Here is a 25,037-nt window from a genome sequence, read left to right on the forward strand (position 1 = left end):
GCCTGGACCTTCTGCCAGGACATGTGACTCAAGGAAACTGGAAGCAGTGAACAAACACCACACCTGTTTGCGGGCATAAAATTTCAACCACCCCACAGTTCAAAAGGAAAAGCCACAGCCAATTTTCAGTTCAAAAATTATATTAAATATAAAATAACCAATTAATGCACTTACAGAAAAATTAAACCATTATGAAAGTAACCGCTTCCATACAGTTTGAAAACAAACAAACATAAAAACTGAAGAAAGGATTAAGTTAAGGCACGGTGAGTAATACAGCATATTATACAAAGAAGTTTAACCCCAAGGCAGTGAGAATATTTCTGATATACCAGACAACGGGGACAGAAGAAAACAAACACAACTGACATTAATTTCATGGCAGAAAAACAAAGCATCATTCAGCTCTCAAGTTTCTGGTGTTGAGCCAAGTGAGGCTTTATCTTTGCCACAGTTTAAGAAGTCCCAATATTTTCTTTGTAGTCTCCAGGTACTGATCCATGCTTTCCCTTGCAGCTGCTCAGGGTAGAATGATTTTACACAGCTGTCAGCACCCTCTGTATTACCATTCAAAACAAGGTAAAGAACAAACAGATCAAAACAGGTGACTGAATCTTTCTCAGAAGATCTGCTGTAGTGTAGAAGCGCACATGAGGGAAGAAAGGATTTGTGTTACACAAGATACTAGTTCAGAGAGCTGTCTAAAATATGTTATGAGCTCTGCTAACTAATGCCAAGGTTCCTGGCCTGTGCTGTTCCAGCATGCTCCTTGGTTAGCTGGTAGTGGGAACAAGGCTGGGGAAGTATGATCATATCCAAGAGAAAACTTCACTGAAGGTTCTTGAAATTTCTGGATTTTCTCTATAAATATTCTGCAAAGGAAGTGACTGGGACAGAGTTACTTGTTTTCCTGCCTACAGCAACGACTCCTGATTGTCCCAATGTAAACCATTCACCTTTTGCAACTTAGAACTAGGATCACAGTCATTGCAATAAAATCCTTTAATTGGTAATTGGGGGTAGTTAAAAACTGGAGTGAAACTGCATTTCACTTAAAAAAGGATGAGTTTTGTTTCAATACTAAAACAAGTCTTTTTTTTTTCATTTAAAAGAACATAGATAAGCCTGGTTTTATAATTCTTAGTTACTTCTGAATTCTGCACGAGGGGGGAAAAGATACCTGCGACAGCACATTCCTTCTTCATAACGTTAAACAAACTGCCTGCTCAGGTTAATTAGGTGCACTGATTCAGGTATCATATGACAAAGAGGGAAAAAACAAAAACGGTGTAGTTAGCAGGTTGTTACTGTACACAATGCCTACCCCATTCGTTACTATTTAGCAAGATCTCAATTTACTCTCCGTACCAATTCAAAGCATGTAAATAAGTATTTGAACAGGTGGCTCGCTATTAATTCTTGGATCTAGAGGGACAGCATCTTATGCTGACACTAGTTCTGTGCTTGATTACAGCACTAAATGGAACAGTTGAGCAGTATCAGCTTCCAACAGTGCTTGTACTGGTACCTACCTATTCAGGGGTGTTTATAGCCTCCTTTAAAGTTAAGAGTAATAACAAAGTGTCTCATTGGGCCCTTAAATCTAATTAACATTAAATCTAACATCTCTTGTGTCAGTAACAGAAAGATACATGCACACAGTAGTGACAACAAACAGGGGAAGTCAGAAGCTACTATGACTTGTGAGTTACAGGATGTTGATTCCTATTAATCTATTCATAGAGAGCTAAGTTGCAAACAGTACAAATCAGAAATAGGCGTTTAGAAGTAGGGAAGATCTCTACATCTGCAATCCACAGCAGAGACAACAATTTAAATGTCTTACTTGCTTTACAAGAAACTCAATTTTGGACAAAATGTTTGTAGTACAATTTTCATTTTAACTGAAGTGCCAATTTGGCAGAATGCCTCAGCCTTTATTAGGCTGACAGAACGAAGAGGCATCACTTAGCTCTCTCCTGATCAATAAGAATGCTTGAAGTTGTATTACACTGAACAAGTATCATCCTATTTTTCTGCTCGTAGCCAGACTGTGACACCTGACACTTCCTATTTCCTACAGTATACAGAGTTTTTCACTTACTTAAGAAACTACATCTTGTTTATTTTCCACCACAGACTGGCAATCTCCCTCATTTTCGAAGTTTACATTCACAAAAGAAGTACTTGATGCTTCAGGCTGGTCTGTTTGGACAGGAGCCTCTGCCTGTGGCTTGTTCTGCTGCTCCCGATGCTGCCTTTCTGCTTCTTCTGACATCCTGTTTTCCTGTTCCTCCTCTTCTTCCTAAAATAAACCACCAGGTTCATAAGCTACTGTTTCCTTGAAGTAAATGAGGCTTATATTCTGTAAGAACATATCAGTTCCCATTACAAGACACAAACATTTGTTCTGCTTAATAACTGTCACCAGCTTATCATAATTCCACAACTCCCATTAAGGAAAAAAAATGCCACCAAAAGGATTGAACTGTGTCCCACCAACACAGAAAAAAGTGACGTGTCTAGATAAGCAGTGTTTAGTGAACAGTAGTAGTGATAGGTCTACTTTCTATGAAGCATTTCAGTGCTATTTGAATAATAAAAAGCTATTAAACTAAGTGTTAAAAGTGTTAAAACTTTAAGTTTTTTTTTGCGTAGGGCACTGGCTACCTATCATTCATATTCAGTTACAGTTTAGAATAAATGGTAACATAACATTCAATTTACCTTTGAATTCAGAGTTGGAAAGTACACCTACTTTAACTGAGTAAAGTGAGGCAGCTGCCTCCTTAGAGTGTTCCTCTCAACTTACACTTCTGACTAACTTAAACATTTTTTGTAGAAGAGAAGCAAGCAGAGCAGCAGTCAGGACCCAACCAATTCTAAGACCGACAAGCTGATGTGAAAATGCTCATGGATAAGCAAATAGAAATCATGTATCAAGTGAAAACTGAAGGTGAGCTGAAACAGGTTCTGAAACTTCATTTCAGTAATCAATGTAGGAATATAGATTTTATTTTTGAAAGTGCCAAGATAAGTAGGGAGAAGAAAAGTTTAATAAGAGTCCAGTCTCACACACACGTACCTCTTTCTTCATTCTGTAATACTCATCGATGGCATACTGGTATTTTGGAGTGCTTATCCCCAAAACAGACGCAATCTTTTCCCCCAGGAAATCACACACTGAAAACAAATGGGATTTAATAAATGATTAATACATGAAAGAAAGATGTTGAACGCAGCTCCGCTGTAAAAGGCATCAACTTTCCCAAATGGTTTTCCATCATTTACATCACTCAAAAGAGAAAATCTGCTACTCTAAGCTACTTCTGTATAGATTTGAGTGTAATAAATTAATAATTGCTCTTTAAGAAAGAGAATGAACAAAAAAAAGAATATGGAAATGAATGAAAAGCTTGACAGTGGTAGTGTTTGCATTCTAACAGCTTTAGCTTTGCATCCAGGCTTGTTTTGTTAGGGCATCCATTAAAATTTAAGCTTTTAACTGAAATTTAACTGAAAATTAGATAAAAACATACGGCTACCAACCATACTGGCACTTCAGTCTAATGGTACCAGACAAACGAAGTTATTTAATGATAGATATACACTTTAATGCAGTATGATGCTCTGTGTTGCATTCTGATGGGTTGATAAAATTTATAGATCTCAGCTGTCTCAGTTTTCAAGGCGAAATGTAGGACTACTTTGCCAAAACACGTAGTGAAGTCGGAAGTATGGCACAGGTGGGCATGGGTCAGTTGGTTGCTGTATCAAAATGATAGTTAAAGCACTATTGCTTCAATAAAAGCAAACAAGGAATCAAATATATTGCACTTCAAATTACAAAGCTGCTCCTGTGAAGCAAATGAATGAGTTACTCAGTAATCTTTAGTGAAAACAGAAGTCATCAGCTGAATGGTTCTCTGAGCATACAGTCATTTTATAAATAACCTTCCAGACAAAGCTCTTGCAAAAGATCAAATGGCAAATACAGGAGGCAAAACTTAAGAGGGAAGAAGGAAGCCTCTAGCAGTGCTCAAACTCATAAAAGACTTCTGGAAAAAAATAAATATATATATATATAAAATAATAAGAAAAAAAAAAAAAAAGGAGAGTGACATCTACCTTTGTGAATGAAGAAAAGACACGGCAATGAACGGGACTGTAGTGTAAAGTGTTTCTACAAATAATAATAGTTTAATCAATAGGATAGACTGTCAGTAGTCCTTTAAATACTGACAATCAGGCTGTATAATGATGGAAATCCCGCAGATATCTGTCAGTATACAATACAGAATACTTCATGTGTTGGGAAGAACACAGACTAGGACAAGCATTCTAAAAACTGTGTTTAACTAAGAATTAAGTGAATCGGTACCTGATAAGGTTGACGTGGCAACTCTCAACATATGAAACCATAAGTAAGGTCCCCACGTGAGCGTTGTCTGTAACAACAAAAATAGTACCAACATGTATAGCTATATGTTAAAGATACATGGTAAGACATGCAAATGATCAAGTAGATCTAGAACAAAGTCTGCAATAGCACCTGTTTGCAGCTACCATTATATTTTTGCTTTACAGTAAGTATATACCAGGCATACCTGAAGCAAGATATCATTGCAAGATACAAAAAATAACCATGGTTTACATCTGGGAACATTAATTTCACTATTTTTTGTTTCCCGCTCCCAGACATGGGGAAGCAGCAAGCATCCAGAGCAATCCCAAGGTATTTCCTATAAAGACCTTTTCATTATCTGACTTTCGTCAGACCAAGCAGAGAACTGGGCTAACCAAATATTCTCTGATTATAATAAAGAGAGAACAACAAAAGAAAGTTTAAAAACCAAACAAGTGAAAAAAAAGGCTTGTGAGGAAAAAGATGGGGTTCCACCATTTGTGTAAGAGCAGCTGGAGTTCATGGAGCTCTGCCTGTGCTTGGATAAAGGCTACCTGAGAGCATTAAAGCACCATGGGTGATACAGTAGTACATGCATGCTATAGGGCAAATGACCAGGAAGAGCAAGTGCATGAGGCCTGCTACACATGGCTAGAAACAGTCTCAATGGTGACCTCCATCACCATAACACCTGCTGGAGGAACAACGCAGCAGGGCATAAACCCAGCAATTTCTTGACACAGAAAGAGGTGATCTGGACCTCACGTTCACCAATGAGGAAAGCATCTGCTTTCACAATGTTTAAGCAAACTGGACACAGCTAAGTTTGTAAACCCTAATGGGATGCACAGTTACTAAGATGGTGAAGGGAGTGGAACGTCTTCCACGTGAAGGAAGGATGAGAGAGGTGGGGCTGTTCAACATTGAGAAGACTCCAGGGAAATCTTATCCGTGAGTACAATCTGTCAAGCAAGAAGCTCAAGCTGGCAGGCAGAAGTAAAACAGATGCTACATATTTTTGGCAGTGGATATGGAAAATGTCCTGCCAAGGTAAAAGTGTAAGCAAAACCAGCTGCTATCCTGCTTATACAAAAGCACCTCCAGCTTGTTGATTACGTACACAGTTGGCAGACAAACTAGCGACAATCATTTCTCAGTTTGTTCAGTTGAAGAACTCAAAGTGCTGGAAAAGCTCATTGCCACAGGTGCAAATAATGGCATTGACAAGCCTTTCTACAATCCTTCATAACGAGGTGACGAGGTCAAAAAGCGCTCACACAGCGCACAGAACAAACAAAAGCCTGCTGTGCAGCAATAAGTAAGAACCTACAAGAGCCCCTTTAACATTTAAGGATAAAAAGAGAAGCTGAGCTTCAATGTGACAGAAGTAAATCAGACACAGAATATTCTAATGTCCTATAGCAGTACCACAAACATTACATTTGAGTCTCAGCAGGCACAGAGATGCTTTATCTCTGCTATTCCCCCACCACAATTAAAGAACAGTTTGCTATGTTAGAAGTAATTCTAAGTTCAACTTTGTACAAACCTCCACTTTCTACACGCGTCTCTGGCCCAGCTAGATACTTCTTCACTCAGTCCTATATTTCTGTGCCAGTTCTGGTGGTTTAAAAAAGGAACATTCTTTCAAGTGTCTCAAAAAGCCAAAAGAAACCACGTAACGAAGATTCAACAGTAAAATGAAATGCCTTGAGTAAATACCATGAGAACAAGCAGGAACATGCAAACACATCCGGGAGAAATTATTCTCCTGGTTTTTTTTCTTACTTCCTCAGGGTAAGTTTGGGCAACTTCTGACAGAACCTTAGATACCAAAGCAGGGAATCCAAATATGAGCTGAGAAGAGGTACTGGAGAGAACACAAGAGCCTTATGAGTGATAAGAACATAAATACAAAAACTGAATGCAAATTAATAGCACTACATGAAATATCTTTGATTTATTGAATGACACTGGAAAATGGTTCTGAAGTTAGGTCTTACAGTACCAAAGTCAGTTCAGTAGGAACTGCACACCCTGACATTATGTATCTTCTTTGTCCAGAGAAGTCTTGATGTTCGGTATAATCAAAACAAGGACAGATAATGTTGTATTTGACGAATGGAATGCAGGGCACTAGTTTAATATGAGGGAACAGTATTTCTCCTACCATCATTCTCTTAAGTATATGTTTCTACAATGCTTAAATATACTACTGTGCTATCATGATTTAATTTTGTTTTTTAAAATTAAAAATATAATGCTTATTTACACTTGATTTTAAATTACAAAACATCCTAATGCACAATCCTAATCTAAAACTCAGCTACAATATGATCTGTCTGAGTCCACGTACAGAAGGTGTTAGTGTACCTTTAAAGTAGGAATTAACATAATGAATTCATCCACTGGTAAAACCAAGAGGGCTATGATTCAGCAACAGAACATGATACTGTTCCCTAGTATGGTGCTGCCTAAGGGGGCAGACACACTCTGAACTTCTCAATGTGCCATATAAACAATCCACATCCACATTTCTTTTGCCAGATTTCATTCCCTAATAACACTTTCGAGCTTTCTAAAGATTGTAGGTTTGCCACTTTGTTTTCTGTTAGGTTGATTCTGTTCACTTTGTTTTGTTGGGTTTTTTTTTTTTGGAGTGAGTGTGTGGTTTTCCTCAGAGAAAATGGCAAAATGAGTTAAAGAATCATTTACTGATTTAAGAAAAAGCAGCCTGTGGTTTATGAGTTAAATATTGCCAAACAGATTCTCTTCCATTGTTTACTGTGTCAAGACGCATTTTAATGAGTTTAATTACTGATTGAGTAGTCACTGGTATAACAAGTCCTTCAGTGAACACAGCAGGTGAAACTGCTATCACAGGCCAGTGAAAACAAGATTGAAGAGCATAGGAAAAAAAAACAACACAAAAACTTATATTGTGTGATGAATAGCAATTATTTGGTCATTGACTGATTTTCCTCCCTCACTGCCAAGTTCTTAAAACCAGACTTTCCGAATTCTCAGACAGCATAAAATAATGCTTTTTGCTATATGAAGTTAAGCTCCCTTTAACTAGGAGATGTCAGAATCATCTTCCTGTCAGAATATCTTTCATTCTTTCCAACAAAATCGATCTGTTCTGGAGCAATGTTGCCGAAATGTTCTCAGGATGAATACTAAGGTTACAATCAACAGTTATATTGTTGCTTATATTTGCTCCGCAAAGGCATTTCTGCCTACTCACCTACCAGGTGAAAGCAACAAAGTGACAATCCAGGGACAGGGAAAAAGATTATCTTATGGAGCCGGTTAGAGAAAGGATGTGGTGGAAAGAATTAAAGGAGATTTGCAAGGATATAAATTACATTTTGGATAAAAGATTCAGCTGTGAACAAAGCATTTACAAACACCGAAGAGGCAAAAGAGGCCGCGAATAATAAAAAATGTTATCTTAAAAAAATAAGTCAGAAAAATGTAGTAAGCATGACCTGCGTTTTGTATTCAACTCCCTCTTAAAAAAACACAACAGACCGGACACTCTGATCCAAAACCAGCAATGAACTGAATGGTGACTTAGAGAAGTGTCAGAATCACTGCTTCAAAGCAAAGTGTAAGACTCAGTATTTTATGAGAATTTGTTTTGGGTGGCATCACGCTGAGTTCTTTTGTATTCAGAATACATGCATGTTACTTTGCTTAGTATAGAAGACATTGCCATCGTCTGCTGAGCTCTGCGGTGTAACTAAACCAAGGTATAGCTACTGAAGAAGTTTCTTTACAACACAGCAAAATATTTGTTTCTCTTAAGAGTTAAGTTTAAACTCAAGTTTAAACTCACCCAGAACCTGCTACTATGCCAATACCAGCTGAGCTTTGGATTTTCATGATTTAAAGTTTCTATTCCAAATATTATGTGCTTTTTCTAAAAATAAATTGGTCCAGGAACAGCTATTATTTGCAACATACTTTTTAGTATCCCAACCGAGATAACAAGTTTTAGACATGCTGGTCCCAGCAAACTGACTACTTAATTGCTTTTATAGAAATCCTACAATAAAAACATTTTCAAGGCAGCTGTTGGCTAAAACATCAAAGCTCAGCTTGGACTAACATTTCTTCAATTCAGTGGCTCAGTTGGGATACAGGAAGCATTCAGCAGATAAGGTAAACTTCACTTAATGGCAACCCTTGGTCTAATCAAGTTTATTCTGCCAAGGTAAAAAGCAATGCTTAATGGCGCATACTGTGCTCCACAATAAAGTATTCTGCTTTAGAAGGTTCTTTTATTATTATTATTAAAAATAAAAAAAAAATAAAATAATTTTTAAAAAGTAATAAAAATTAAATATTTCATGAAGTGTAGTGGAATAAAGCAATTTTAACTGTACCATACAATTTGCTTTTCGGTATTCAGAATATAATTCATATTAGGAAAGTGGGACTATGATCCCACAAACTGCTGGCAGTTGTGAATATTGGAGGACTTTTTAGTTAAGTGTCCATTTGTACAGCAGCGTGTACTTCTCTGGGCTCATGACACACACATCAAGTACAAGGAGCCTTCCATCATGCTAATGCAGTGGAACTGTTCTACTGATAGGAAATGACAGAGAAATTACACAGATCTAGTCCCCTGATAATTATAATTGAAAAAAAAAATCATCTCTGTATCTACAGGTACCTGTGTGCCCCCAGTGGCGCAGTGGTTTAAGCTGCTGCCTGCGGCACTGGAGGGCCCGGGTTCGAATCCCCCCTGTGGCGCAGGGGTAGAAGTGCCACTTCGCTACACAGAGGGCTCGAAACCCGGGAGTTGGACTCGATGATCTCTAAGGTCCCTTCCAACTCGCACGATACTATGATACTATGATGATGATGATGGTACCTAACAGAGCCTTCATTGCATAGAACAGATCTGAGTCTGAAGATCCATTAATGTTACAGTAATATGCACTAAGTTTCACAGTTCTTGCACTTCTAGAGTAAAACCTTAAGGGGAAGAAAAAAAATGCCCCCTCTCGCCCCCCCCCAAGCTATCATTTATTAATTGTTTATAAGTTAAATATATTTATTTGCAATGATTACATTTTAACTAACATGTAAGCTTGACATGCATTTTTATATTGATACATCTGCTCTCAGGCTAATGTTACTTTTCTTTGTATACAAGAAAGAGGTACCCAATGCCATCAGTACATCCAAGTCTGAATGCAACAGCTTTATACATGAATCCCTTGGAGCCCCAATCCCAGCTCTCCATACTCTCATAGCAGCTCAATCCTCAAACTGTTACTTTCTCTTCAAGCTAAATTAATTTTGCATAGGGAATAAAGGAGAACTGATTGAAAGTCCTTCACAATGCAAACCCCTTGTGGCCACACCACTTCTTCAGAAGAAAAAGAGAAGAAAGTCACACTCTTCACTGAATTCCCTCCCTTTTGCTTCCTTGGGAAGGATACACACAGAGATAAATACAGCACCTAGTCACACAGTAATTAGCAACCTTTAAACACAACATTTCTTAGTTAAAGATTCCCAAGCCACAGAGCACAAGTCATTTCAACAGCAATGCTTATGTCATGTAGAAAACACCAGCAGTTTCTGTGTGTGCAGTGACTCTTATCTGAAGTGTAGGAACAAGCAGCTCTGAACAGACATTTGCCTCCAAAGCACAGGCAGGCTGGCTGCTGCACAAAGCAGCAACCCCCAGCCACTTGACAGTACTAAGCACACGGGGAAAGATCCAGCTGACTTCCAGAACCCCACTTCAAGTCAGTACAGGCAAACAAGGCCAGAGAAGGCCAGGAATGGAGTCCCACAGACAGGCAGGGTATGGGACTGTAGACTCAATTTATGGGAAGACAGAATTGTAGGAGGGTAGAGAAGAAATAGCCAGGTACCAGTTTGTGGGGTTGTCATAAAAGAAGCACAAGACTGGGGTTTCTCAGTGCCTCGAGCCAATTGAATTAACTTTGATGCACCATATCAATTTGTGACTTTGAAACTAAAGGAAAAACCGCAAGTAGTTATCCAATAAACCGGTAAGCAGAAATGTGTCAAGTGAAATACTTACAGGATCTACAGGAGGCAACAGGTCTTTTTTCTCTTGTTCATCTTCCTCTTCATCTGTGCTATATTCTTCCATTGTTTCTCCACTTGCAAAGTGAATAACCCTCCTTGGAACTTTCTTCTTCTTTCCTATGACACCCAGCTCCACATTCTCAAAGCCTCTATCTCCATTTGCAAGTTGCTACAGAGAAGAACAAAAATAAAAGTTATCTCAAGTACACTTCTGTGCAGTAAGCTGAAAAACCGGACTTTTCCCTTAAAAAACTTCATGATGTGTTTGGATTGTTTAATATACATCAGCAATCACCATTAATACAAGGGGCCAGGGAAAAAAACACGCTTAATTTAGTGGGTAAGGATGGATGAAAAATAGAAGTGTGGATTTGTTCTTCCAGCTGCTGAATGCTACAATGCAGTCTTCAAGTCTAAGAAAAAGCACTGGGAAAGCTTCACTTCTGGTTCAAAGGGCAATCCATAATTCTTTAGGATAACAACTCGTGTGGACAGGGAATTTTAGTAAGTTTTGTATGGTATCCATCAAAAGGGAACCTTCATTTTGGCAGAGCATTTAAATACTGCAACAAATGCAAAAGTTGTTTTGAAAATACTGCTGTTATACAGAAAAGGACACAGAAGACAGGAAATGGTAGCCAGTTGCTTTTGATGTCCAATACACGTTTTTATAAAGCACACAAGCATGTGTATTGTAGAAGCGTGTCATAAGGAACTTAGGGAAGGAAATGTATGCATGCATACATAGAACTAAGTTCATGTAAAATGGACACGTTCCAGTTTTTGACTAATTGCCTATTACTGCAGTCTTCACAGATCACAAATCAAAAATATTAGTAAAAATGTGTATTTTTAACACAAAGTTGTAGGACTACCCTTAATCCTAAACACAGTATTGCTCTTCCTGTCTCTTATGCTGGGTTCACCAGGAAAATCAATGGGCACAGTGCAGTGGGGCAGGTGAAGGTAGGGGGGCAGAACTGCCTACTTCATTCCAAGCAATAGATTTATCTCATGCCCAGAGGAGAGGGAGGGAATACACCGCTCACATTATGCCTGACGACGTGGAGAGGGAGTACACGCTTTGATCATCCCTTGTAGCAGGATGCAGCTGCAGAAAACTGCAAGTCATTTTGGCTTCCTGCAGCATTTCTTTAGCTACCATGGCACATTCTGTGTGTGTTTCTGGAAAAGCAACGCAGAATGAAGTGGCAGAATGAAGTTTTCAGTGGTATAATCCAGCTGAGCTGGCATTACATTTCCACGCAGAAGCACGAAGCTTACAGCCCTGGGCCTAGCGGACTCTCTCTGTTGAGTTTCAGTCCTGGAAACAGCAGTAGTAGAACAGCAAAGCTACAGAAATGAGTGCTGAAAAAGTGGAGTCTGAGCACAGGGAGCATCCCTTGTGCTGCTGCAAGGGCAGGCACCGCTCACTGCAAGTGGGTTCTGTGTTTTTGGAGCACAGAGCACCACAGAATTGGCCTCTCACAAAAAATTTCACACTTCTTCATTGGCACAGTACAATGATTCCATTTTTCATGGTTAGCCACAGTACTGAAGAGCACTATTTCTTAAGACTATTTATAGTGATCAATAGCAGTCAGCCTCACTACAAGCTCCCAGAAATCAGCTTCTGCTGATTTTGATTCATTTAATTCAAATACTTCAAATATCTTTTTGCTTAGAAAAATAGCGTAGCAAATCTTTAAAATTTAAAAGCAAGCTTTAATTCTCTGGCTATGGAAGCTGTACACTTCTCAGTGCATCCTGTACCCCTATTACACTGGAAAGGAGCTCAGCACAGTCGGTGCTGCTACAGCATTTTGGACCAATGTAGTCAACACAACAAAATAAAAGAATCATCAAGGAACAGTGAAACGTTTCCCTGAGTAATCTGCTCCAGAGACCTGAATATACTTAATAAAATACAACTTATTATTACATGGGCGGCAAACCTAGATGTTGTTTCCAATCATCACTGTGGCATTTGTCCTTTTAATTTTCATGTGCACAATGCCAACAAAAGCCACCTCTCCCAGCTGCAAGCAGAAGCCCAGCATCAGTACATTTTATTTCCCTTCCCAACAGGGTCTGCTCAGAAATGTGGCAATACAGATCTATTCTGTAATTATCTCCAGACTCACTTTATAGCAAAACACAACAGTATCTTCTGTTTGAGTCCTTACACATTTAGCTTCTTTTTCCAACGCAGGGAGCTGTCATAGAATCACCCCTCATGGGCACAGCTCTGGCCAGGTTGCCATCTCATTTTCTTCCACAGGCCTATCCCCACCACCACATTATACAGGTCCTGAAAGCCCTGGCACGTGGCATAACAAATAAATGCTTATACAAGCATTTACTTTAGCTTCCATACTGTCAGCTATTAAACATGAGGCTAGTTACTTTTGCGTTCTCTTCTTCAGCTTTAGTTGTGAAGATGCTCTATGAAGTCTGTCACACTATCTCCTTTCAAATGCTCCCTTAGAATTTTAATTCACTTTATGACCCTCGCACATCTCCCCTGTCTGAAGGTTACATCCCAAAGCGTTGTTCCTCATTACTTCTTTCACGCTCCCCCTCACCTCAGTTTTTGTAGTAGGGAGCACTTCAGCTGTGCTGGTACAATGCCCAGCACCATGGAATTCCAGCCCACGATCAAAATGCCAAAACAAATAAACTACGATTAAGGATGAAACGTGTCAGGACACCTGCAGCCGGCGGCACTCAGGCACACACACCCCCAGAAGGATGAGTAATTAGTTCACAGAGAGCTGCTGGCCTGATGGCACTAGTCACTGAGGCTGTAATACTAACCGAGACAGGGTCCTGCCCGTGCCATCCTGTCTGCCTGTATTTGTACTATTTTTGTTCTCGGAGCACTCTCCTTAACTTTCTAGCCCGTGTTTCAAGTGTAATTAAACCGCACGAGTCTTCTACAAGCAGAAGACGACAAAGTACGGGTGGGAGAGCAGAGCTGTAAGGAGCCCTCGGAACCGCAAGCCTCAGGACGGCAGCGCACAGCCAAGGCGAGGCACAGGAGCACCGAGCGCACAGCCTGAGCCGCCGCCGGAGACTTCAGCCGGGCGGCTGAGAGCTCTGCAGGTCAAAGTCCGCCCGAGACCCGGTGTCGCGTGCGCCCGAGGCAGGGATCTCTGACACCTCTGCTTTGTCACTGACACGCTGGCTGGAAGCGGAAAGCCGCCCTGATTCAATATTTATCAGGCGATTTGTAAGGCGCTGTTCGCCCGTGAAACAGAAGACGCCCGTGCTGCAGGCTGTAACTACAGCTCACTGAAGGGCAGAGCTGTTCCGGCTGCTGCTCACACGACCACCGGCCCTCCCCGCTGGACTCGGCCACGCACACCGCGGCCCCGCCCGAGCCTCCCCGGCCTCTCCCCGCCGAGCACCGGTGGTCCCGCTCACCTGCTCGGACTCCATGGCGCAGGCGGCGGCTGCGGGGCCGGCGGCGGGCGCGCAGTAGAGGGTGATGGCGGACAGCCCCTGCTCCATCCTCCCGCCCGCCGCGGCGCCGGGGGAGGGCGGCAGCGGCCCGCGGCGGCCCAGGGAAGCGAACAACCGGGCGGCACCGCCCGTCACACCGCCCGGCGGGGCGGGGCGCTGAGAGAGGGCCGCTGGGGCCTGGTGGGCCCTGCCGTGCTCCCGTCCCTAGGCCGCTGACCGGGGAAGAAGGAAACGCGCGACGCTTGAGCGCCTTCGCGAGCCCCACCTCGGGCATTGCGTCCTCCAACCGCAGCAGTCAGAGCCAGGAGAGCCTGGGGAGAATCGCTACCAGGAACAGGCTCTTCAGACAGGGCCGGACTGAGCTCCCCAGCCTGCTCCGCGTTCCCCTCACATCTGCCTCTGCGCCTGTTGGGGCGGCAGGTGACTCAAGTCTCAACTCAAGAGCAGGATTTCACTTCAGGAAAAAAGCATCCGAGCATTAAAGCATGCAGACCTTCCAGCACAGCTGCCTGCAGTTGGAGGAACTATCACCCCTCACAAAAACAAAGAAAAAAAGAAATAACGAGATGGCAAATTTTGGACCTGTAGAAAGGGCCCCACCATGTGCCTTTTAAAGGTGAAACAAAAAGAAAGTAAAAACAGGGTGTCCTGGCCTCTGGGATTTGTCTCAGTGCGATAACATGTATTCCCAGCAGGCAAGGAAAAGCATTTGACTTCACTTAATTGGTTTGCTTTATGGAGCAACAGCAGCAGCAAGTAAAGTCCTCTTTCTCCAAACTCCATGCTGAAGGCTTTTGCTTCTGCTAACCATCTTAACAAAGGGCCAGAACTGACCTAGGAAAAAGCCACTGCCAACAGCTGTAGAACAAGTCCCTCCTCCTCTACCTGTGCAAGATCCTGTTTACAGAACCAAGGAGTGAATGAATCATTTTTTCAAGGTAGGAGTCAGTGGCTGTAACGCACGCTGCCATTACTTACATGATGACAAGGATGATACAGGATTGAAGGACAGCTGACTTCTAAGGAACTATGGTCTGTAGCACAGATAGGCTTTTGGAACACATCTTAGTATTGCAGTCTCTTAGAAGAGAGCTGTCATGAACAAAAAACACATCCTTTTCAATAGCTGCAATGAAAGAATATAAATATTTGAGCTGCCAAAGTCATCCTTGTTCTTTGCAAGGGCAAAAATTTACATCAAACCTGTTGCACTAGCCCTGTGGGTAGGACTTCCCATTAAAGAGCAGCAAACCAAACTAGCACGCACTGAGAATACATGAATGATTGTTCCACAGCTGTCTTAGCTGTTTTTTATAAATGCAGAATAGCACAATCAGGGTTTGCACACACTGTGATATCCACCACCCTTCCAAAAACAATAAACACAACAGAAACCTGTTTCTACGTAATGTGCCCTAATAAGTACATTTCTAAACTTGTTAGCATGTATGTTGTGGAGAGGGTTATGAACTGCAGGATGTCACTGACTTTAAATTAAATATGCACATCTAGAACATAAATTCTTAGGAGTTAAGCGTATTTGGTACATTGCTCTCTTAGCCATTAGTTCCTCCTAGTGGCGTTTTCTAGGCACTACAATTACCCGATAACCTGAATTTAGATTTAGCCATGTGTACAGACAGTAAAACAGCAAACACATACAATAAGCCTAACAATAAAACGACGTAATGTTTGCACTTGCAAACACTGCATCAAGAGAGGCTCTGTAAAAGCAATGAAGAATATCAAGCCGAAAGAAGGCAGAGTACATTCCACACTGTGCTCTACAGAACTCACATTTTTATTTCTCACGCTCCTTAAAAATGTTGTTCTTCTACAAAGCAATAGGAGGGTTCTATAGACCATTCTATAAAGTCAAGCTTAAAAACAGAAAATAAACAAACAAAAAACCAACACCAAAACAATTCAAATCTTCAGGCAGTTGTTCCTAACAGGCTCTGAAGACTGTCCTACTTAGCATGGCAAGAGTTCACCTATGTGTAACTGGTGAGCAATATACTGCTGTTTGTTAAGACCAATATATACCTTTGAAATAACAAATCACACATCCTACACTAACAGAACTCTTTTCCAAACTTGCCCTTGCCTGTTGCTAGCTGGTTGAGCTGGCAGAACTCTATTCCTGTACAGTAGCAGCAGTGGTAATATGGAAATTCAAAAGACTAAAACTAAACATGTGCAATGAATTGAAAATAGGAAGAGTTAACTGCTAATAACTTGACAGTCCAGCTGAGTCTGTACAAGAGCACAGAGCTTCACTGTTCCATCCTCAATATGCCTATTCATGCATGATTTCCATCAACAGCATTCGAATTAACTATCCACTATCCCTTATGTTGCACACCAAGATCTGTTTTCCAGTCTCTGCTACAAGGTTTTGTATATTGTATTAGTTTTTATTGCTCAAGAACTGAAAATACTATAAAAACAAACTTTTGTAAACACATACCATTTAAATAGCTGAGGGCAGCACCCACACAAGCTCGTGATACAGAAGTACTCGTTGTTTTGTTACATTTAATATATAAGATCCAACTTAGCAGTCCTTTCAGACTACTTACGTGCCTAAAATGCAGAGTTGTAGTGAATGGTCTATCTACAGATTTTTCAGCATCCTCTATAGGTAAGAATACAGGTATCATTAGCAGTGCAGAAGATAATTCCACATTATAAATTAAGTTACAGCACATCTTACGTTTTATTAGTAGAAGAGGATTTCTGTAGGAAATTATGCTATCAGCTGTGTTAGCTGTCACCTTTTCAAACAACTGACATTAACAGGTGGATACACTTTAATTACGGCATTTAATTTCTATCACTCATCTAGGAAACAGAAGTGGGTGTATTTACAACCCAAGCACACTGCAGTACATGTAAATAAATCCATAACCATCTTCTTCCTTAAAAGAAGAGTTAAAGATTTTACCGCATTTGCTAAGATATCAAATTTTAACTGGCTTGCATAGATTCTCAGGCACCTGTAGATTCCAACCATTTCAGACCAACACAGTGGATGACATGGGAAATTAAGATCAGAACATAGCTGAGTTGGGGCAATACTGTCTGTCAGATACAGCTGTTTTTACTTCAATTTGGATACCAGCACAAAATCCTATCTACTATGACTACCTTCACCACGGAAGAACAGTTTATTTGGCAGTCTGGTATGAAGACTATCAAGCTGTCAAATATACTGAAGATATCTGCATACAGACATTGTTAGTTTCATTCTTTATATGCATAGGGAAAGAACTATAGAATCCTGGAGAGCAAAATTCTGTGCAAAATTAACACACTCCAAAAATCTGAGCAGAAGCAGCAACATGTTTCAGATGTTGAACTAGTTACATTGTGTATGTCAAAGAGTTATAGCACTAATTAGAAATACACAAAATTAAGGACGTCTCATTACATACTAACAAATGATCATTGTGAAAGAATTGAAAAAATAAGCCATTCTTGTGTTTATAATTACTTAATTTTATTTTACAGTATATTTGTGACATTTTATGTACTATAACCAAAGATCAGGGTTGTTTACAAATATAATGGCTGCCATTTAATGTAAACAATTAAAAAGTGTCTCTAAATATTAAAATTTTACATCATTAAATTCAGTTATTCTTTGTGCCATCAGGTATTAGTGGAGAGGAACTAATTTAAGCAAAAATAGTTTTCAGAAATTAGATGTAGAAACTGAGAAGCTTGAATAGTATTTTAAAAGACCACTCCGCCCACCACTGTAAAAAGGAAGAAAGCAAATCCTTTCACTGAAGTTGCAACTAATAGTTAAACCAGTCCAATTTTATTAAGGCTTCTTCACATATTATTGAATCCCATCATGCCTTTCATGTTCCCAGCAGCACCTTGTTGGAATTGTCTCATCATTGACTGCAATCCTGCCATACCACCTACAGAAAATAAGCGAGAACATGCGTTAATCAGTTCTGAAGCACAGCTATCTTACTTCAAAAAAGCCTGTGTGCGGTAAAGAGGCCATTTTGGTAATATACGAATGAAAACTCAAAACCCAGCCAGGCTTAAATAACTATCAAAATATGGACATCTGACAAAGCGATTACAGGAGGATCTACAAACACAAGGCCTAGGGTGGATTTTAACATGACCTCTGCATTAAAATTTTGACAAAATAAAAAAATCTTGAAGGAATTATCATTATCAGTGCACAAGACCTGAGTATGGAAGTATTTACTGGGAGATGTTCGTGTCAACATCACTTATTTGAGGCAAAGCTTGCGAGAGATGTTCAGAAATAGATGCACTTTACAACAGACATGCTTGAATTCTGTTAAGTGATATTCATTATTTTGTCAGACACTACTCCCATTGCTTGTTTTGAGACCTGAATCCAAATGAAGAGTCTACAAAAAACACTTAGTGCAAAGTATTCATAACACATCAACTGAGCTTTCTGATTCTTGTTAGAAGACACGGAGACACATTACACTGATACATAAAAAACACATTTCTACATCACCCTCCTCAATTCCATAATATTTCAAATGGATCAAATGTAACAGACCCCTGCTGAAGCTGTAAAAGGCAATGCATACCCATATGATGAAGGACTCTTGGATCCATCATCTTTGCCATCTGTTGGTTTAGCTTGGCCAGCTGAGATGGGTTTACATTCTTGGACATATCACCACCTTAAAGAAAATGGAAGAAGCAAAGCTTATTAATGTACCAGGCCAGAAAAAAAACACCAAAATTCTGGCTCATGTTTTTGTTTTATCTCTTCCTTCTAAAATCCACATAAGTCAATGATCAAAAGTTACTACATCAGCCAAAGTACGTAAGGGCGAACAGTCTCTGTCCCTCCCCCACAGCAGACTCAAGTGTCAGCACTGTAGTAGAAATGAACTCCACATTGGTTAAGCCAAAAAATATGGTAGTTTTGACTGCCACATTATACATTAGCACCATGAAGAACAAAACAGCTCTCACTCATTACACAAGAGCTTACAAACATGTGTTTTGCTTTTTACCTTTGAAAAGTCCTTTGATACCTCCCATCTTTTTCACCATCTGTGCAAATTTAGTGTACTGGGTCAAAAGCTCCTGGACATCTCTAGTAGAAACACCTGAACCTCTTGCTACTCTTTGGATTCTTCCTGGCTGCTTACTGAATACTTTGGCACCATCTGTACTGTCAAGTTCTGCAATTACAGGAGAGGAAAAAAATTCTTTGTTACTGATTACAGCTGGTAGCATGTCATGGTTTTGTGCTGTCAGTATTCTACATCATGACATCATGTGCGAAATGAAAACAAGTGTGCTGAGAATTTAGTTTTGAGCCAGAGAACAAAAACTAGTTTTAGAATTGCTGATATAGAACTGCACAGAAATAATTGAGAGTATTGTAGGGAACAGTAAAAAAAAAAAAAAAAAAATTATTGTCCTCCATGTGTTAAATCACAGTGAAATAAAAAGCTGCTAGAAACAATTTATTCTTTCAGCATATCCAGCCTAAGCCAGTTTTATAGGTTTAGTTCAAGGGTAAGAGTACACACTTCTTCCTGTCAAAGTTATAGGCAGATTAGAAACAGCACACCTTCCAGAGACCAGGCTGTATCACTAAATTTGAGGGTGGGAGAAAGACACAAAGAAAGACAGTGACTCTGTGAAGACGAATGCAATGTTTTCATTTGTAAGGACAGCACTAATCATTTAAGAAGCATAGCTCCACTATGAAAAACAAAATTGAATTATCAACAGAATTGCTTTCAAATTTTGTCTAGCTTCTGCAAGAAAGCAGCAGTATGTATCTATGTAGCCAGTATATCTCCAAGTATGGACAGAAAGTTTATATGGTACAAGGATACATATGTGCTCTTTACTATTTTCAAGAGTGAAATGTACCTCCCTCTCTTCTATTATCCCACATGTAGTCTGATAGCTAACTTGTTGCCCCAAACAATCGTTAGCCTTGTTCAACAAAGAAAAATAGTGGTTGAAATTTGTTTTACCTTGATCATTCATACTGTCCATTATAGTCATCAACTTCTTTAGCCTTGCCATTGATTCTTGTTCATTGCCTTTGCTCATGAAGTCAGTTCCAAAACCAGGAATCATGCCCTAGTTTGAAAATGCAAAACAAATGCTGTGTCAGAACAGGCAAAGCTAACTTTAAGAAACACAGACCAGAAGTTATAGTTTAGCAGGTATGTATTACAGTAGGCAAATAATTTTACCTTTTTGAAAAATATAAAGTACAGATTCTTGTACCAGTTTCAGTAAAGAATTTTAAGTTTACGACATAATTTTGTCAGCTGTAAATCAGAAACTGATAAAATGATTTTTAGAATAACTAACCAGGATCTGACTGAATGGTCCCATTTTCATGATGTTTTGGAATTGTTCATACATATCTCTTAATGTAAACTGACCTAAAGTACAACAAAAAGAAGATTAGCAAAGGTTACACTAACATTTTGCTGCTACTACCATTGCTCAAGTATTCTTTATATTTACAGGGTAAGTACTATACTGGATAAACAAGCAGATAAGTAAACCTCAACTATTACTATAGCTAAGCCATTTCTGATAGCACACACTTATGAGTTTTATGGTAGTTCATCTGCAATTACAGTTCTACTTGTCACTTAATGAAAAACATAACTGTTTCTTGCCTGACACACATTTACTAGAGAACAATCACTCTTCAGTGTGCACTTGGAACAAGTTACTTGTCTTTGCATTCAAGCTTTGGGAACAACTTACCATGTTTGAGCTTTTCTATGAGCGCCTCGTTATCATCCAACTTTAATTCATTTACTTTATCTATCAATCCTTCAATATCACCCATACCTGGAAAACAAAACCAGACCTGAAGTTGGCATTGAAGAAACTAAAGTTTAATTTTCAATTACTCATCTAAAACTATCTTGTGCACAGCTGCATGTAGTACATACCAAGAAGTTTGCTGATGAAAGGCTGTGTTTTGAAGGGTTCAAAGTCATCTATGTGCTCACCAGTTCCAATAAAAATAATAGGAGACTTTGTAGCAGCAACTCTGCAGTAAAACACATAATATGAGATGGCCTCTTGGCTAGAGATCATCAGCACAACACAATAAACAAATATCAGCACAAGCTCCCAAATATCTTTCATACACCAAGTTATTAATACAAAAAAAATCCAATATTGATGATGAGTAGCTAGGAGTAGCTGACAATATTTCTCTTAATTAGTACCTCATAAAACACAATCTCTACTTTGACACTGTCTTGACAAAACATCAGAAATGTAAGTTGTTTATCTTCATTGCCAAGTTCCAAAAACTTCAGAAGATAGAAAAAAAAATAAATTGCATCCATTTTATCCTAATACTCGGAGGTCAGATGTTGGCTAATTTTGTTGCCTGTTGTGGGAGGTACCCTTAGAAATTCTCACTTGCAACACAGGAAAAAAACAAAGACACAGGAAAAAAAAAATCAAAAGCTTTTAAAGAATCAATATGTAGCAATAACTTTCAATGAATTCTGCTTCCCATCCGCAAAGAGTAGAGAACAGACACAGCAGACACCATATAGAAGCACATGACAGCAAGAACTTATTTTGGTATTTTCACTTTGCCTCTAAGTTCAGTTTTCCATCACTGTGCTATAAATAACAGCAAAATACATATGGCAGATGAAAAATTCTAACACTTAAAACCTAAATCAAACAGTGATTCAGCAAGTTGGTGTCAGATAACTGTTCTGACATATAATCTCAGGTCCTCACAAGCTGTATCATCCAAAAGCAGCTGGAGGTGAGTCTAACACAGAAGCAGAAGATAACATCACACATTCTACTTAAAGGTTGACAACATACAGCACAGTGTACACAAAGCCCAACAAGAATGGACTTCAGAGAAGTGTAACTGCTGATTTACCTTTCACCAAGTTGCTGGATACTGAATTTAGAAATTTAACATGCATCACAACTCTAGAGACATTACATTTGACTAGCTAGAATGTCTCCTATTTCAGTAAAGATCTTGGACGTTAAATGAAAATAAACATAATGTGAAAAGTTATTGCATCCAAATTTATATTCTTAGTTAAAAGTCCTGCTAAGCAAGATGCAACAATAGTTGTATTCCATTCTCAGAAGACAGAAGCCTGACGTGACAGTAGTACTGCATTGGAAGTACATTCTAATCATTGATACTGAATATCAACACTGAAATTAGGATAAAAATAACTACTTAAATCTCTGGATGCCCTGTAACTTGACAGCAATGCTTTCACTTGATAGGTGAAACACACATTTGTCCATCCACAGCCAGACACTCCTATGATATCACAGTACTTACGCACTAAGAGCACCACCTCCTTTCGCATGTCCATCAAGCTTAGTCACAATGACAGAAGCTACATCTACTTTATCTTTGAAAGCTTTAGCTTGAGCTTCACAAGCTTGGCCGATAGAAGCATCCATCACATAAACAATGTTATCTGGTTGCTAGGAAGAAAAAATAAAAAAATTCCTGCATTCTTAACATTTGTTCATGTATTATGTTCAGTAACAGAAGTTATTGCAATATGTTTGTATGAGCAGTATTACCTAAGGGCTGCTTGAAAACCCTTATGCTGTGTTACTACCTGCAAAAAAAAGTATCTAACACAATATTAAAATGTAATAGTTTCACAGTTATTACTTATGTTTTGAGCTATTTTAGATAGTATCTGAGCCAGCCAGCTAATTAGCACCTATAAGCAATGAACATCCTCTGTTTCTTTAAGATGTCCATTCGTTTGAAAACAAGTTACTCATTAGTTGCGTGGGAGCTGCCATATTGTTATGCAAGATTACAGAATTAAAAATCAGATATTTTTAATTCACACAAGAAACATCAACTTCATTCACACATCCAACTTGCTGAACATCCTGTTTCAGGGCAACTATTTGTAACAATCACATAAAAGGTTGTACACAACTAAAGAAACTTGACTGGTTTTTTATCTAGTTTCACATTGCAAAAACCCTGAAAGGCAAAGTTGAAGCAGGAATTATAGTCTGGCTCCATTCAAGCATCCTTAAATTACAGATCCAGTAATTAAAACTGACTCAAAGCTACTAAGCACTGATCATCTCTCTCTTGTTTATTCATATCAGCTCATAATTTTTTGCATATTCTAGATGTTAAAAGTGCTGACATTCCAGAAGACAGAAAACCACATAGAACACTAGGAAGTGAGCAATTAATTGCAGTTGCATTACTATCACAGAATTTAATGTATTTCTTGAAACTACTCACAATGGCGTTAGCAACTTGTAACATCTCTTCAAACAACGAGTCTTCCTGTTTGTGACGTCCACTTGTATCAACAATGATAATTTCAAAGTTTTCATTCTTAAATTTCTCAACACCTTCTGAGGCAATAATTACAGGATCCATTTCTGTATAACTGATCAAAGAGAAATATCATTACATATTGCAATTCTTTACTCCCAAACCAATTAAACCTCTTACTGCTTGACTGTAAAATTATTAACCATAAATCTACTTGGATTTTGAGATTGACATTCTCTTATGCCAAATCAAAACTGATTAAGATTACAACTTTCTTAATCATTTACCCTTACTGTTCAGTGAACTGAAGTACAAAGGACTGTTGCATCTACTGAAGACTACACAAGGTCCTCCTGGCCCTTCTCTGAAGCCCTAGTTCATCTCCATGAACTAGCAGTGCACCTTTGAGGCAAGAAGGCCAATGGTCTCTTTTGCTGCATTGAGAAGAACACTGCGAGCATGTCAAGAGAGGTTATCCTACCCCTTTACTCAGCCCAACTAAAGCCACAGCTGGAGCACGGTGTTCAGTATTGGGGAACCTAGAACAAGAGAGACCTCATCCTACTGGAGAGAACACAGGGCTACAAAGATGATGAGGGGCCTGGAGCATCTCCCTTATGAGGAAAGGCCAAGAGACCTAAGACTGTTCAACTTGGAGAAGAGAAAACAGAAGGAATCTTATCAGTGTATATAAATATCTTAAGTGACAGAGCCAGATTCTTTTCAGTGGTGCACAGTGACAGAGTAAGAAGCAAAGATGCAAACTGCAACATAGGAACTTCCAGATGAACATGAGAAAAAACAATTTACTGTGAAGGTGACAGACCACTGGCATAGGTTGCTTAAAGAGGTTGTGGATCCCCTTCTTGAGAGATGTTGAAAAACCCATCTAGACATGACCTTATGCAACCTGCTCCATATGACCCTGCTCAAGCAGAGTGGGGGTGGACTGGATCTTCAGAGGTCCAACCTCAGCCACACAGTGTCATGTCATCAGAGCAAATGTTATTATGAAGTCTAAATAGTTAAGCAAAAGTGAACAGGACTTCGTAAGAGATGTTCAATAAGGAACATTAAAACTGAATTGTTCTTCAAGCAGATCCTGAAAGATACTTACCTCCCATAAAAAGGAATTCTTGCTTTTGTCGCATTCTGCTTTAATTGGTCAAAAGCACCTATAAGACAGGTATGGTCAGGGAAATACTTGAAAAAACAAAACAAAAAACCAAACAAAATTAAATATTAGAAAGAGACCCATATCATTAGTAGTTGTTTGTATTACCTGCTCTGTATGTGTCTGCACATATTAAACATGTCTTCCAACCTTTCCTTTGATAGAAGTATGCTAACTGTTAAAAAAAAATCCAAAACAAACGATTAAACCAAAATCCCACAACAAAGTATGATACTATGTAATACTTGAAAGTACAAACTGAGGACAAAAATCAAGCCAGCCTTGGTATACCGGTGATCACTTAGTAACATCATACAACCATCAAATGTTAGCATATTGGAAAAGCATGATATACAAGTAACTGTTCAGTTAGACAAAAATAGTGGCTTGACTGCTTCTGATTTCAGTTTCCTGAGCTAAGAATAGCCTCTGTTCCTATTTTATTGTCTCTTAATATTGCAAATAGAGCTAGCTTCTGGAAACCAGTTAAAGTAGTAAGTTATTAACTACAGTAGTAGATAAAACTTGACCATTTATTTGCTTCTTTACTTCTAGAGGAACAAATATATTCTAATTGCAAGGATATG

General features: G+C 39.2%; 1 protein-coding gene across 2 annotated transcripts in view; it reads right to left on the reverse strand.

Moving 5' to 3' along the window:
- Nucleotides 1-238: 238 nt before the first annotated feature.
- The window catches only part of LOC140252927 (signal recognition particle subunit SRP54), a 29,951-nt gene continuing 5,152 nt past the window's right edge, over nt 239-25,037 (reverse strand). Inside the window, exons 6-17 of one of the 2 annotated variants that reach the window (XM_072338171.1) lie at nt 24,559-24,625; nt 24,394-24,451; nt 23,241-23,391; nt 22,296-22,444; nt 20,908-21,008; nt 20,717-20,803; nt 20,309-20,382; nt 19,963-20,071; nt 18,982-19,152; nt 18,547-18,642; nt 3,086-3,183; nt 239-2,305 (exon numbers count right to left, since the gene is read on the reverse strand). In XM_072338171.1, the coding sequence (XP_072194272.1) occupies nt 2,105-2,305; nt 3,086-3,183; nt 18,547-18,642; nt 18,982-19,152; nt 19,963-20,071; nt 20,309-20,382; nt 20,717-20,803; nt 20,908-21,008; nt 22,296-22,444; nt 23,241-23,391; nt 24,394-24,451; nt 24,559-24,625 (1,362 nt within the window). In that variant the 3' untranslated portion in view covers nt 239-2,104. Of the gene's footprint in view, nt 2,306-3,085; nt 3,184-17,106; nt 17,884-18,546; nt 18,643-18,981; nt 19,153-19,962; nt 20,072-20,308; nt 20,383-20,716; nt 20,804-20,907; nt 21,009-22,295; nt 22,445-23,240; nt 23,392-24,393; nt 24,452-24,558; nt 24,626-25,037 lie in introns of those variants that run through there. The other variant, XM_072338170.1, reaches the window with a different exon arrangement.

Source organism: Excalfactoria chinensis, chromosome 5 (genome assembly GCF_039878825.1).
Source record: "Excalfactoria chinensis isolate bCotChi1 chromosome 5, bCotChi1.hap2, whole genome shotgun sequence".
Taxonomy (NCBI): domain Eukaryota; kingdom Metazoa; phylum Chordata; class Aves; order Galliformes; family Phasianidae; genus Excalfactoria; species Excalfactoria chinensis.